At 43.1% G+C, this 14,486-nt stretch overlaps 4 protein-coding genes across 4 annotated transcripts in view; 2 read left to right on the forward strand and 2 right to left on the reverse strand.

Annotated features, from left to right (window-relative positions):
• LOC135332126 (uncharacterized) overlaps window positions 1-1,071 on the forward strand; it is a 1,095-nt gene extending 24 nt beyond the window's left edge. The window contains exons 1-3 of the mRNA XM_064527450.1: window positions 1-220; window positions 396-544; window positions 768-1,071. The exon at window positions 1-220 is cut by the window's left edge and continues 24 nt beyond it. Coding sequence (XP_064383520.1) covers window positions 56-220; window positions 396-544; window positions 768-1,005 — 552 coding nt within the window. The 5' untranslated portion in view covers window positions 1-55 and the 3' untranslated portion in view covers window positions 1,006-1,071. The remainder of the gene's footprint in view (window positions 221-395; window positions 545-767) is intronic.
• A 209-nt stretch (window positions 1,072-1,280) lies between these two features.
• On the reverse strand, window positions 1,281-3,273 carry LOC135332116 (deoxyguanosine kinase-like). The gene is made up of 6 exons (XM_064527438.1): window positions 2,884-3,273; window positions 2,554-2,661; window positions 2,304-2,390; window positions 2,027-2,148; window positions 1,628-1,762; window positions 1,281-1,461 (listed from the first exon to the last, which is right to left on the reverse strand). Exons 1-6 carry the CDS (start codon window positions 3,206-3,208, stop codon window positions 1,360-1,362), a joined length of 879 nt encoding a protein of 292 aa, XP_064383508.1. The 5' UTR covers window positions 3,209-3,273; the 3' UTR covers window positions 1,281-1,359.
• Window positions 3,274-3,320: 47 nt separating this feature from the next.
• On the forward strand, window positions 3,321-5,242 carry LOC135332119 (cytochrome b5 reductase 4-like). The gene is made up of 5 exons (XM_064527442.1): window positions 3,321-3,389; window positions 3,445-3,517; window positions 3,662-3,813; window positions 4,082-4,182; window positions 4,677-5,242. Exons 1-5 carry the CDS (start codon window positions 3,380-3,382, stop codon window positions 5,124-5,126), a joined length of 786 nt encoding a protein of 261 aa, XP_064383512.1. The 5' UTR covers window positions 3,321-3,379; the 3' UTR covers window positions 5,127-5,242.
• Window positions 5,243-14,484, reverse strand: LOC135332104 (E3 ubiquitin-protein ligase MIB1-like). The gene is made up of 19 exons (XM_064527427.1): window positions 14,136-14,484; window positions 13,438-13,609; window positions 12,692-12,798; window positions 11,920-12,047; window positions 11,493-11,681; window positions 10,764-10,840; window positions 10,283-10,472; window positions 9,939-10,083; window positions 9,432-9,673; window positions 8,918-9,115; window positions 8,470-8,754; window positions 8,195-8,278; window positions 7,863-7,991; window positions 7,258-7,464; window positions 6,401-6,553; window positions 6,147-6,225; window positions 5,996-6,082; window positions 5,628-5,728; window positions 5,243-5,523 (listed from the first exon to the last, which is right to left on the reverse strand). The coding sequence occupies exons 1-19, from the start codon at window positions 14,332-14,334 to the stop codon at window positions 5,380-5,382; spliced, it is 2,916 nt and encodes a 971-aa protein (XP_064383497.1). The 5' UTR covers window positions 14,335-14,484; the 3' UTR covers window positions 5,243-5,379.
• Window positions 14,485-14,486: the final 2 nt, after the last annotated feature.

Consider the following 14,486-nt stretch of genomic DNA (forward strand, 5'->3'; position numbering starts at 1 on the left):
ATTCAGTACTCTCTTCTCTTCTTTGTTCAACCTCAACTCAAACTATAGCTCTGCGATGGATGAGAGTGGTATGGATCCAGGGTCCACTCCTCCGGCACCGTCTACCCACAAGTATATGTCAGTCCCTGAGAAAATAGAGCTGACCAGTGGTGGAGTAAGGGATGGATATTCTACTGGTAGTGAAGCCTGGATGGATCAGTCTAGCTATAGGCCTATGAATGTGAGGAGGCTCTTAGTTAAAAAGCATACCAGTATTAATTAGCGTTTCGTGTTTAGCCAGCTGTAGTGTACACATGCCTGTGAAAGTGTGAACAAATTCATGTTATTGAAACTATGTTAGTCGATGTTGGCCAAATTGTTTGTGAACGTAATCGTCTAATGCTTCGCCCTTACAGGTACCTGATATGATCACACTGGAGCAGCCTATTGCTGCTGCTGAAGGAAGACCCTCCAGAGAGACTGACCAATCACAAGCCAGTCGACTGATTACCGAGGGCGGGGGAGAGTCAAGGCCTCAGATACAGCAAATGGAGCCTCCTAACTGGTACATATTCCCTATCCTGGGGTTGCCTTATGATGATGTAGCTATACCAGCACCAAGTTGTAAGGTGGTATACTTTTAATTATGTGGCGAGGTTTTACTATATGTGAGCCAACTGTTGGCAAAATCTTGCATATTTGTGGTTCTTCTAGCATATCAAAGTAGTTGCTATGCTAAGATGGTCAGGTCACCATTCATATAATTATTGCCCTGCCCACTCATCCAGGCCTCAGGAGCATCAAGAGCCTCAGGCAGTAGTTCAAGAGTCCCCAGCCATTGCAAACCTCGACAAACGAGTGAGAAGCTTAGAGCAGCAAGTGCAGAGACTCAGAGACATTGCTGGGAGCAGAAATGGCCCGGGTGGTGAAATTAGACAAGGGAATAACTTTTGGTATGTGGTCACTTTCGCTGGCTGGATGATGATACCTCTTATAGTGATGTATATGAACCGATACAGGAGATGAACTGATTTATGTATATATTATTATCATGTGATTTCTATTCACTATTTCATTAAAGTTATACCAAGAGTCTCACACATTTATACCAATACCAATACACGTGCATGATAGAGCTTAAGAGCCACAGAATGCATCTCTTAGATTGCTGTTTAGTTATAACCTGACCTTCCAAAAGTAGCTTACTAAATTAATTTAATTAATAGCCTAGCGCTTGTACAATTTATCTGATCCAATTCTACATCATTGAAAGCCAACAAGTTGTGACAAGATTATGTTCTTAAACTGCACAGTTACTTACGTATTATAGACAATTTAAAAAAAAGAGCACTAGATTAAAAAGAGATAATTTCTATTGGTCTATTCTTCTGCTAGGGGGAACTCTAATGATGGCAGATCGCTAGTGGGAAGATCGCTCTCAGTCCACTCCACTCTGTTGGCAGCCCTGATGTCCTCACACACCTGTACAAACGATTAGACATGGCATGAAGAAATTACCTTACCATTACTCTACCCACAAAGCCATTTATACAATACAGAGGCTCCAACATTTTCAATATCCAGTCACTTCTAAGACACTATTAAGCTCCTAAAATAGAATTTCACTGACTATGAAGAATTTTCTCACAATTGCCTCATCTTTGAAGGTGGACCAGTCGTAAGTGAGAACCTGTGATCCATCGGACTTCATCTCGTTGATAAACTTGACATACTCTTGATGAAGCTTCTCCAGATAATCCAGTGACACACCACTCTCACATTCCTGCAAAACAGAAATATCAAGTATGTCAACAAAAGTAGAGGGTGTATACATAGGGCAAGCACAAACAGACAAGAAATAACCTGATTAAAGGGCCACACTTGATCTAGTGTACCACGTTGTACAAAATACATACAATGTACAAGTATAAGAGCCATTAGCAGGTACTAAGACAGAGAGGCACACAATTTGAAAACATTCCTCATCACTAAGAGACACTAACACAACTAATGAAGAGACACAGAGTCAGTGTGTATAATGACTCACCCTCGCTCTGGTGTGTATCCTATCATGGCACAGCTGCGGGCGAGCGTCCAGGAACACAGTGACGTGAGGCAGAGGGAGGTGCTGCAATGATTGATCCCGCCAGTACTGGTACGTCTGATAACCTGAGAGAGAGGAGAACACATTCGTAATAATTAAAGGAACAATTGCACGACATAAGCATGCTTGAAATACATAATGAGGAAGAAATCATAAAATAGAAGAGGTACATGTAGACAGCCTATTGTGGACAACGTATCTACGAGGGTTGGCTGCTCACCATCAGAAGAGATGAATCCTTCCCTGTGACACACACTGGCAAAAACACAGTCGCTGTACACTGATCTGTCCAATATCACACCTTGACCTGAGATAAAGGTAATAGATCTAGTGTGCTATTTCAAACACAGCTTTGTATCAAGAGAACATGCATCTCTATAGGGGTCAAACTTAGAAGATCGATAATTAAATGGTAGAGGCTCTAGAGATGAGGTAAACTACACACACGTATAGTTAATATATTATTATACCAGTGCTGATGATGTGTTGCAGTGCTGACACGTAGGTGAGGTAGCGCTGTCTGAGGATCCACAGTTGAAGCTTGAGGGCATACTTGTGAGGGTCCGCATAGAACTTCTCTGTATTAATTAATTGTGTGCGTGTTAATTTAAGGCGACAAGAATAAGTTTTGTAAAATGATTTACACAAAACAAATAAATTGTATGGTACTCCTATAATGGGCAAAATGTCCAATAATTAATATCGCATATTTAGAGGGTCGCCTTAAGTATGGTAGGGTGTTTTAAGCAACCTAGGGGATCAAATTTCTCACACAACACATAATTTGAGCTCAAACATACCGAGGAAAGGGTTGTCCGTAGATGGCTCCAAAAAGACTTTGTATTTGAGGTCATCGGCAAGCTTCTGTGTGAGCGTTGTCTTCCCAACACCGATATTGCCTTCGACAATCACCAGTTTCCCTCCTCCCAGCCTCTGTGACAACTTGTTGCTCTCTATCTTCCTTGAGCTGCTGTATCGTCTTTGTCTGCATACGTTGGTGTCTATGGCACCCAGTATAGTGGCAGGTCGTGGAGAGAGTCTTGCAGGTGTGCCCAGCGATGCTTTGCAGCCTGGCTCCATGTTCTCTGATGCTAAAACGTCTGGAGAGCCAATCATCTCGACCATAGAGTAAGTGTTCTGGTTTTGCTGGTTTAGTTATCCTACTAGATTAGCGCCAAAAAAATTGTATTTTCTACTTAGCATGCGTAATATTAATAACACCTACTTGTGGGTTACTTTTCGTTGAGTCAGCAAAACAAAAATCGCTTTTACTACAAGTGTACGTGTGTTTACAGTATGGACAAGGGTAAGTCTCTCTAGCCATTATTTTTATAGCCTGATAATTATATCTATGTTTCCAGGGAATTCGTTATCTCTACCTACTGGAAGCAGTGCAAGACAGCATTTAGGCTCTAAGAAAAAATCGGATTCAAAGTATGTACACACTCGTGGTATAAATCACAACATTAGCTCCAGTTTATACATTATTATTAATTATACTCGAGAGAATTTCACTTTAAAGCATGAATCTCCCCACCCCACCCGTCTAACCCCCCCCCTCTGTACTATTTAATACAGGAATGTTCATCCAGGCTACAGCATGTTTGAATGGAACGTCCTGTGTGAGAGTGGGCAGGACCTGACGGGAGTGGGCGGGAAACTACGCAAGATTACTTTAGAGGAGCTAGAGAAACACTCGACTGAGAAAGACGCATGGACAGCAGTGAGAGGTAGGTATTCACTATCCTAGGAAATGCCTAACAAAGTGTGTGCACTTGTGTACTTATATAGGTGGCCTTTAACTCAATACTTGTATTACACATTCCTAGGCTACAGGTTTGAGGTGGTATTGATTCAGACTGTTGGATTTTATTGTTATCACTATGTGTAAAGTGCTAAAAAACTACAAAAATGGCCTAAAGTGGTGTGAATGATCTAGTTACTAATTAGCTAACTCCTCGCCTTTGTATTAACTTCATGTATGTTCTGTGGATGCAGGCAAGGTGTACAATATGACACACTTCATGAGGTTCCACCCCGGAGGGAAAGCCCAGTTGATGAGAGGAGCTGGTAATGACTGCACAGAACTGTTTGATAAGGTACAACACACAACCACTGCACAGACTCATAAAGTAAATAACGGACACACCTTTGGGGAACATGGTTAAGAGGTCAAAACGTTCATTTGGGATCTGCCCTTACAGTCAATTCAATAGTCTTATTTATAAAATACTATCTTGGTACTAGGTTTACACAGTACACTAGATCCTATTCTACTGGTCGTCAACATCATATTTAATACAATACATGATACACATGATCAAGTTCTGGTTCCCACATGATGGCGTCTGCTACAGGACAGCGCATGTACTGTAGACTTAACCCCCCCCCCCATGCTATTTAATGACTGAATGTCTACCCTATGCATGCACAGATCCACGTGTGGGTGAACAGTGTACTGTAGACTTAACCCCCCCCCCATGCTATTTAATGACTGAATGCTTCCCTATGCATGCACAGATCCACGTGTGGGTGAACAGTGTACTGTAGACTTAACCCCTCCCCATGCTAGTATTTTACTATCCGTGTACAGATCCACGTGTGGGTGAACAGTGAACACATAATGGAGAAGTGTTTGGTGGGAATTCTTGACACTCCCAGGAGCAGCCAGACTCACAGCCTCCTCTCTGTGATGGGAGGAAGTGCAGCCCTCACCTCTACACCATCTGAGTCAGGAGGAGACCTCTCCTTCACAGTGCCCACACTGACAACCCCCACCTCTACACCATCTGAGTCAGGAGGAGACCTCTCCTTCACAGTGCCCACACTGACAACACCACAGTCCACTGATAAAGACACACTGCCTTTACACATGCTGAGACAAGCTAACATTCAGACTCACGATTCAGTAGAGGAAGATATACGAATTCAAGTACCTAGTTGGATTCAACCATCATCCCCTCTAGTACCAGCTGTGACTACAATCAGTGAGATAGGAACTAGTGTGGACCCACCATGGCTAGGATATGAAACTACTGTATAACACAATATAATTTATAATTATATCAAATTTTAAATTTTACTCTTTGTCATTATTTATTAATTTTTTTCGAGTGTGTGACTGACATGCATAGTGGTGGTATATAATTACGTCATGAGTGTACTAAAACATACAGGCAATGTCATGTGATTAACATACAAGCTCATGTGATTAACAATTAATCACAATAAAAAAGAACGACAAAAATGAATTGTGCATGATAATATATACAGAATATAATTATATAGTCAATTGTTCAGTCAAATAGAATGATTTTCTTCTCGACAGGCTTCCTGCAAATGGGGCACTCTGTTATCTTGTCCGCACATAGTTGGCAGGTACCATGGCCGCACAGAAACACGCAGTTCTTCTTGCGGTCCATGCACACCTGGCACTGAGTCTGCAATAATATAATGCAACACATACGTAATAAAAACTGTACAATACAGGCAAAGTGTCTATATTATAGTCTATAGACTGTACAAGAGTGAACCAAATGCTTACCTTGTCTTTCATTTCCTCAAGCTGCAATTGCAGAGTGGAGACATCGTTCAGCCCAGCTGCAGCGATGATGTTAGTACCACTCCTGTTCTTCCTCTTCAGAGCTACATATGAAAATAGGACGTAAATAGAAGAGCACATACACACAGTGATCATAAATAGGAGAGCAAGTATCGAGGGGAATTAGTTTTGCTTGAGAAATGGACGAAATTTTAAACGTAGCAGGTTGAGAACGGCTCGTACAGTTTTTTTTTACATCTATGCATGTAGACAAGCATTGAACAGTATACCATCCGCATGTGCCAACGTATATACGTGTAGTTGCTAGGCTAAGCTTGAGCAGTGCATGTGCAAAGGAGGACAGTTCTTACGTTTTCCTCCACAACAGACTGAGAGAGGTACTGCTTTCTCTATTGGAGTACGGCACTGTATACACTTCTTCATAATGGCAGAGCAACCTAGACAAGAGAGGGAGACGGACGTTCATGTACAGCTGGTGTGTGTTCTTATAGGAGTACTTACAATCACAGGCCACCATGTGCAGGCAAGGCTTGAATAGGACGTTGGCAGGAGATTCTGAACACACGTAACACTCCCCAACCTGTACAGAACACAAAGCTAGTTAATTATACAGTAAAGTTCACTGTCAGTACAAAGAATTTGCTATGACCTGACTTCACACTTTTTAACGAATCCCCACTTAAAATGTACTCATGTACGTTCAGGTGAGTATCTGCTGTTCAAGACAGACAGACAGACAGACAAACAACACACACCTTGGTCCTGTCAGTGAGCTCTAGTTTGCAGATGAGGCACTTCTTGACCCTGCTGGCACACTCCCAGCACGCAGCCACATGACCACACGGACTGAAGACTGTGTCCCTCTTCTCACTAGAGCACACCATGCACTCATACAAGTGCTCCTCATCCTGTGTACATATCATTATGAAAGAAGAGTCATATCAAATCATAGATTGAAGAGTTAGAGGGATAGGAAACGGTTTGTATCTCGAGTAACATCCGCGCTACGGTGCGGTTTAATCGAGGCCATCACAGCAATATCTATTTCTACACTCAGTGCATAATAAACTACAAGTAACTGTGCTTAGTCCGTGCAACTCACTTATATTTCAAGGTCTATACCTATTGTAGTAGTCATAACCAGCACGCTTACACGTTACATGTTCCAATAGCTCTAAAACAGCCTTGGGAACATATAACTTTATTGGAAAGTCTCTTTTTACTGGGTGTGGTCAGTCATTAGCAAGTACTACACGTGGCTCATGGACTAGGCGTGTTTTAAGTTGCTAAAGAGATTATGTCTCGAGGAAACACAGCTTTGGGAGTTACCCGGCAAAAGTGTGCTTAATAGCCTCGTTCATAGGGCGTAGCGCGGATAATTTTCGAGGCTCCACTGCAGATTCAATGTAAAATCATCACGTGCACCACTCCGTTTCCTATCCCTCTCTCTTCAATCTATGATCAAATCTCCTTTTCTGAGAAGTACCAAATTGGGCATGAAAGTGAGTGAAATACTGAAGCTTTTTAAAATTGCTGAAGTCTTAAATTGGCCTTACTAAAAGTACACGTAGACGTATGGTAGATGAACACACACTACCTAGCAACTACATACATTATCCTGAGTCCCAACTGCTTGTTGCCTGGCTGAATTGTAGTCATGGTGACACTTAGTGAGCAGCTTCAAGAGGTGAGGGTCTGGGCAAAGCTCGAGAGGTGTTTGACCCTTTCTGTTCTCTACGTGCAGGTCAGCACCGTTGGAGGCCATATACACAGCAATGGAGGCACTGCTCTTCTTGTCAGAGCTGTTCATTACCAGGGTCTGTGTGTGTGTGTGTGTGTGTGTGTGTGTGTGTGTGTGTGTGTGTGTGTGTGTGTGTGGTGTGTGTGTGTGTGTATGTATGTGTGCGTGTTTGTGTGTGTGTGTGTGTGTGTGTGTGTGTGTGTGTGTGTGTGTGTGTGGGTGGGTGTGTGTGCGTGCGTGCGTGCGTGTGTGTGTGTGTATTCCCTTAATCTCGTCCACTTCCCCTACACATAATCATTGTATAGAACGTAACAAAACTAAAGTTCCAAGGATAATAATTATCGTACATGCATATGAAAATCCTTTTCAGTTCCTGATTCGCAGCCATAATGTTATATACATATTATATACTATTATCGGCAAGCCCCATCTTTTTTGTAATCTTTTATTTTCGAGCACAATAAGAAGTCACATACCCTTCCAATATCTTTGCCCTCCTGGAGATGCTTGAGCTGTGACATCGTGTGATGTCGTAGTGCCTCGTGTAGGGGACAATCCCCAAACTTGTCCCCACTGTCCAGATTGGCCCCCTCCTCCACAAGCAGCTGCACAAATAAAGCAATAATTATGGCATAGGAACAATATGGCATAGGAACAATTAATGGACAAAAAGTTGTAGAAACAGTATAGTATTAAAAGCAGCTTTGATTAGTATGTATAAATGGTAACGATGGATAATTATAAGTTTAACACTTTAACAAACACACCATTCAGATTATACTACTACAGGTACACTAGATGCACTTACTCTGACTATCTGTATGTTCTGCCTCTCCACTGCAAGATGGAGGGGAGTCTGCTTGTTGATGTTCTGGACATCAGGGTCGGCACCCTAAAGGGATAAAGACAGTCCAGTAAAGAAAATATATCAGAGTGCTCTTGCTACATACACAGACAAAACACACACGCATCTTGAAGCAGGCAAACGTGTTATCATAATTATATACACAAAATCAATATAATATTAATTATGACAATCAAAGGTCAATTTTAACTCAGTATATATTATACGTTTGCACTTACGTGAGCTAGTAGCAGCTGCGATACCTCCAGGTGATTGTTGAGGGCTGCCAGGTGTAGAGCAGAGAAGCCATCGTCCTTGGGCAGGTTGACAGAGCAGGAGGGAGGAAGATGAGACAGGATGAGCTTCATGGCTCCCATGTTACCTCGCAACGCAGCATGGTGGAGGACGTTGAATCCGTTGCTATTGGTGACGGTGACGTCAGCATCTCCCTGCATTAATAGCTGTACCATATCGTCCCTCTTCTTGGAGATGGCATCGTGGAGTGGAGTGTCACCCTCAGAGTCCTGTATGGGGGGAGGGGGGTATTGATGCTCTCGTATATGAGGGGGGTATTGGTAGTTGTAACTGTATGTATGTACTCAATCAAAAAAACTACTTTTCAAAATAAAAACGAAAAAGTGCTTAAAATTCTCTTCAGTGGCCTCTCGTATTCAACCACATAGCTACCTGTAGACTGGAGTGACAGCCGTGTCTCAGGAGGACCTTGATGATGGACACATGGCCCTTGTTCACGGCCACGTGGAGGGGGGTCTGCTTCTTCTTGTTACGGGCACTCAAGTCCGCCCCACTCTCTGCCAGCAGTGATATCACCTCAGGCTCGTCCCCAAAACTGGCGTGATGCACCGCACGGTCTCCGTCCTTGTCCTGGGAACAACAGCATCATTATTGTATGACAATCATCAATCACCCATCACACTCAGAAAGGGCCTGTACCGTGTAGTGCATTTACCCCGGTATATTTTACTGAAATTGGGCCATTTGATTTTAGCACCCATCTGAGAAAGCTCTTTTTTAAGCTTTCAAAACATAATTGAAATTGGATTACCACAATACAAGTTATGGCTTTCTGGGGAAAATTGAGTACGCTTTCAATGTCAATAACAGACACCTAGTTCCTACATTGTGTTAGAAAGTTCTACAGTGTGTACTTAAATATCTAGAACTACAGTGTGTATAATACCTCTTCCTCGAGGTTGGCCTTGTGTCTGATGAGACAGCGCACGATGTCAATATGGCCGTTCTGGCTGGCTGCTTGGAGAGCTGTCCGCCCGTTGAACTGATCATTGACTCCACACTCGTCGGCCGTTAGCAGTCGGTCCACTCTAGTCACGTCCCCACTGGCCGCCCCCTTTACAAGGTCCTCCACCGGATTGCTCGCCTCGTGCTGCTCAAACATGTGACGCAGGAGCGAGGACACATTAGCTGGAGCAGGGGTCAGAGTGCGATAATATTTACAAATACTAAAACACCATGGCCTTTGCTTTAACGAAACTAACGGAGAATTGGGAAGGTCCAAAGTGCTAAAAACATTATGAGTACATTAAGCTATTAGATGCAATGAGACTAGCTTCAAAACGTTTTAAAACTACCCGAGGGGACTGCTACATACAATGTAGCTATATGTTGTATTTAAGTACTACTTAGACTGTTAAGTATGACACTGATGCAAGTCTATAGCTTGACTCACCACTGGTTCCTGGAGTGAGAGGGACACCGTCTCCCTCCACCTTGGTGAGGCAACGAGGATTGTAGGTCCACAGACTTCCCTGAGTATCCACCTTAATGTCACCGTCTGCGTACACCTTCTGCACACGCCCAACCTTGCCCAGTGTCTGAGAGAAGGTTGATACTGACTCATGCAATACTGTACTATAAGTACACTGCACATATACACACCACATGACGTATACATCTGAAAGGCCACTCTCTAAGCTTTCAGAAAATCAACCAATTAACGTTATTGGACCAACAGAACTAAAGTGACGGCCCTTCAAAGATGCTCAATTAAACGCTACCTGCATGTACACATACCTGTGTCATTGACTCCACCCATTCCCCGTGCCCAGTCTGCAGTTGACGGACCAACTCTCTATCTGTGCTGATCTTAACAAAGTCCCCCTCCTTGAAGGCAAAGGCGTCCTCTCCAAGCGGGGGTATGGTGAGCGGAGGGAGGGACTCCCCCACTGATGCCTTGCGTAGGATGATAGGGTTGAACGTCCATCTACAACAACAGTACATTACACAGTGTACGATATAATACACATCCATGACGGTCTAGCTGCATAGAATGATGGCTTAGATTTTGAGCTGTTGCTTGGCTGCATGACACAACTGGTAAACACACTTTATCAGCATTGATATTGTATGCTAATGTATATAGCCGCCTATATTTATATAAAAGGCCACCTTCGTAGACACTTGGTTCTCCTCAAATTCCTATTTTCTATGCATACAATACATGGTGGTTGGTATATTCGTACTACTAAAGAAATTGTATAATAGAAGAAATCACCTGTTTTGGCTCGAGTATTTGACCACAACGTCATGGTCCTCGTCGATCCCACACACCACTCCCACTTCACCAACCGTCTGGACAATAATGACACATTATGACAACATCTAGGCAACAAGAGACTATGTATAGCAATGCAAAAAAAATTCCAGTCTACCATACAAATTTGATTAACAATAATTAACGAACAAGTTTCCAATGTCCAGGATTGTCACATAATTGTAGCTAGCTTGTAGCTATGATTATGTGACGACATTGGAATCTTGTTCTTAGAGTATCTGGCAAACAGTACGTCAACCCACTGCCCATCAGTGGACATGGCTAGACAGTGCAACCACTCTAGGAGCTACAGAATGGAGGCCAAGACATACAATTCCTTACAACTACTACAGTTGTATAACTGTTCTAGAGAAGTACTCTCATCAACAAAATCAAAGTAAGCTACCAATTTCAGGAAAAAAGATGTTTAAACTATAATGACATTATGTGACGACATTGGAATCTTGTTCTTAGAGTATCTGGTAAACAGTAGTCAACCCACTGCCCACCAATGGACATGGCTAGACAGTGCAACCACTCTAGGAGCTACAGAACGTAATGAGAGTAATGTATACGTTCTTTGTACAACTATAACCAGCATGTTTTGGAAAAATACCACCATCAATGATTACGAGCTGTCAAAGTAAGTTACCAATTTCAGGGAAAAAGTTGTTACTAGACCGCACCCACCTCTGCCATGGTATCGTTCCATCCTCCGTGTCCTTGCTGCAAGCTCTTGACCAGCTCCAGCTCTAAATCCACTCTCACTCGGTCCCCCACCTGATACACGATTCTCTTACGCTGCTCCTCCCCTAAGAGTGGGAGGTGGTCCCGATAGAACCCACCCCCTTTAGCATCCGTCACCACCTTCAGGTCAGACTGTAGGGAAAGAGACATAAAACAAATGCATACAAAAGACTGAGCTAAAGGTGAAATTGGTCCCAGTCATTGACAAGTTTTGGTGCATAGCTTCTTTTGAGAACTCGTAAAAGGCTCGGAATGTATCAGATAGATTACAAATCCTGGATGGTTGAGGTTTTCCAGTCTTAACAGGTGGCCTACTGAATACTACTTGTAAGGCTCAGGTCATAATTTTAGAGTGGACTGACTGACTGACCATTCCCTCGAAGCCCACACGATAGAGGTTCTTAGTCCCGTGGTCCCACATGATGTAGGCAGCACTACGTAGACTGGTAGCACTCCAGTCCTGGACCTCAGTGACCTTGCCCTTGTGATTGACACCTCCTACATTGTATGATGGGAACATAATATACTACTAACAGTACAAGCTACATGTAAGAACAAGCATGTAAGAATTCACAACTTGTCAAACTTATAAAAGCTGGAATGTAGTAGCAGTAGAAACAGTGTCACCTCTAGCACAACAGACACCATTCATGTCAGAAACTACAGTACGCACGTGTAGGTGCACAATGCTGAAGCCATGTAAAGGTTTCTTTTCAGATTCCTGCTGTCTTAATATTTACATACAACTGAAACTGTAGGTCAGACCAAACATCCTCCATATATACCCCCCCCTGTCACTTATCAAGTGACCTTCCCACACAGTATGTGTGAGGCAAGCCACTAATGGTATCAAGTAATGAGTTAAATCAAATTAGCCACCCACAAGCTTGACTACTGCTTGAACAACACACCAGAATAGGGGGTTCTGAGAACACAAACTCAATTAGAACCTTCCCCTCCCCTACAAAAAAGTGGTCTAGGTTTGATTTTTTAAGGTTTCTAAATTCTCAGAAGGGCCTAGCTCTGTGACGATCACAGTAGATCTACTGATAAGGACCTATCTACTATGGATCTACAAGGACAATGCTTCCATCTCGAGACAATCTCTCCATAAACAAACACTCAGGTGCAGTACAACTTACCGTCTTGGTTCTCCCACTGCCAGTCCACTCCTCTCACTACTCTGGCCCCAGGGAAGATACCACGAGAGGTGAGCTTCTTACTCTTCCTGCGACTGTCAACATCCACCCTGTGTGCGTGGTGCGGTGTAAAGGGTGTGTGTGTGTGTGTGTGTGTGTGTGTGTGTGTGTGTGTGTGTGTGTGTGGGTGGGTGGGTGTGTGGAGGGTGTGGAGGGGAGCATAAGTCGATTGGAACACGGAAATTGTAGCTATTTATAGAATGAATTGATGTGTGTGCAGAGTAGCATGAATACAAAGTATGACTGTATGTGGGGGAGCCATAACATTCATAATTAATGTGGGGGCCTTACTGAAAACAAACCTATGCGCGTCTTGCATGCTACAAATGTCAAGAAATCAATTAAAATTCCAAGTCAAAGAGCCGAGAGGTAAACATTATCTAATTGAGGCATTCCTAGCATCTCTAGTTTAGGTCCTCCCCCACTGACAACCAGCACTAGAGTTACAGCTCGTGAAACTCAAGAGGCCACGAATGCCAGCACATTGAACTGACACTTTGTTAGTTAATCTCGATGTGTGCAAACTGTCAATAGAGGAAGAATGCTGACAACAAAGGAACACTCTTATTATTATTATTATTATTATTATTTGTTTAATACATACAGTGTACAATGTGTTTTAGTCATCAGTGACTTACTGGACTCATTGTGATCACGGGAGACTAAGAGAGGTACTTTAAATACTATACCTTTGAGAATTGGGCACGGCAATTCGTACAAATCTGTGTCTGAGATTGTGACGATCCCCATGGTAACACGGAGAGCAGAGGTTGACGTCAGGGCAGTCGCTACACTTCCAGCGAATGCCATACAGAGGAGAGGCAGAGCACCCATCACACACCACACCATCGTGCTTGATACCTGTACAGAGAGAGAGGGAGGGAGGGGAGCAAAACATTTGCAAACATAGTTCAATCAAAATACAGGGAACTCTACTCTACGGCTCAGAAAAACCAGACCTCCTTGCAAGTTTATGTAAGTTGCTTACTATAAACGTGTGTACATGACGTACTAGACGGTGGGATTGTGCAACAGAGATTACATAGTGTTGAGTAACTTAGGGAGAGGTACACTCTACTCAAGGACAAATTTGGTCAAGATGCTGCGATGGGAAATGCGAACATATTAAACATGTTGTTGCAACTCCCAAGACACATCACATCAAAGCCACTAGTTGACTCCCTTGCCAACAATGATCTGTACAGACTAGCTAACGTAACACCTAATAACAGATTATGCGTCTAGCTAAGATGACATCAGAAATGTGTACTGTTGCAACTGAGCACACGACTAACTAGATATACACATGAATAATCTTACAAAAGAGCTAGCTAAGCAAACACACAGTGTGCATAATTTACAAGCATAATTCCATGACAGAGCTCACCAGCAGATGCATTGTCCAGCATTCTGAGATCAAAGTAGCTCCCACATCTATAGTTAGCGGCGGTGCCGTTGTCCCAGACTACCAGTACCTCCTCTGGGCTCTCAAAGCTTCTCAGAGTACCAACATGACCGTCTCCGCCATCTTGCTTGCCCCATTTCCAGTCAGGGCCACGCACAACTCTTGAGCCAACGCCGTCCATTTAGTCTTGTTGTAGACAATGTCTAATCCACTACATAGGCTGCCTTTATGTACGACAATGTACTGTCTTGATATATCTTGTACTGCATACTTCCTTGCTGTCTAGTTCTCTTCCTTGGCAGAAAATGTGTCAGTTCAGCAAAATCATGAACC

This window comes from Halichondria panicea, chromosome 2 (genome assembly GCF_963675165.1).
Source record: "Halichondria panicea chromosome 2, odHalPani1.1, whole genome shotgun sequence".
Taxonomy (NCBI): Eukaryota; Metazoa; Porifera; class Demospongiae; order Suberitida; family Halichondriidae; genus Halichondria; species Halichondria panicea.

Bases quoted from the DNA above. Each gene is read 5' to 3' on its own strand.
- LOC135332116 (XM_064527438.1), bottom strand. From the start codon at position 3,208: ATGGTCGAGATGATTGGCTCTCCAGACGTTTTAGCATCAGAGAACATG. The intron at 2,662-2,883 runs GTATGTTTGAGC...TAATTAATACAG, and splicing joins TACGGACAACCCTTTCCTCG to AGAAGTTCTATGCGGACCCT. The intron at 2,391-2,553 runs GTATAATAATAT...CCTTTATCTCAG, and splicing joins GCAACACATCATCAGCACTG to GTCAAGGTGTGATATTGGAC.
- LOC135332119 (XM_064527442.1), top strand. The intron at 3,518-3,661 runs GTATGTACACAC...TATTTAATACAG, and splicing joins AAGAAAAAATCGGATTCAAA to GAATGTTCATCCAGGCTACA. The intron at 4,183-4,676 runs GTACAACACACA...ATCCGTGTACAG, and splicing joins GCACAGAACTGTTTGATAAG to ATCCACGTGTGGGTGAACAG.
- LOC135332104 (XM_064527427.1), bottom strand. From the start codon at position 14,334: ATGGACGGCGTTGGCTCAAGAGTTGTGCGTGGCCCTGACTGGAAATGG. The intron at 13,610-14,135 runs GTGAGCTCTGTC...CTCTCTGTACAG, and splicing joins GCTGGACAATGCATCTGCTG to GTATCAAGCACGATGGTGTG. The intron at 12,799-13,437 runs GTATAGTATTTA...CCACGCACACAG, and splicing joins GCCGTGCCCAATTCTCAAAG to GGTGGATGTTGACAGTCGCA.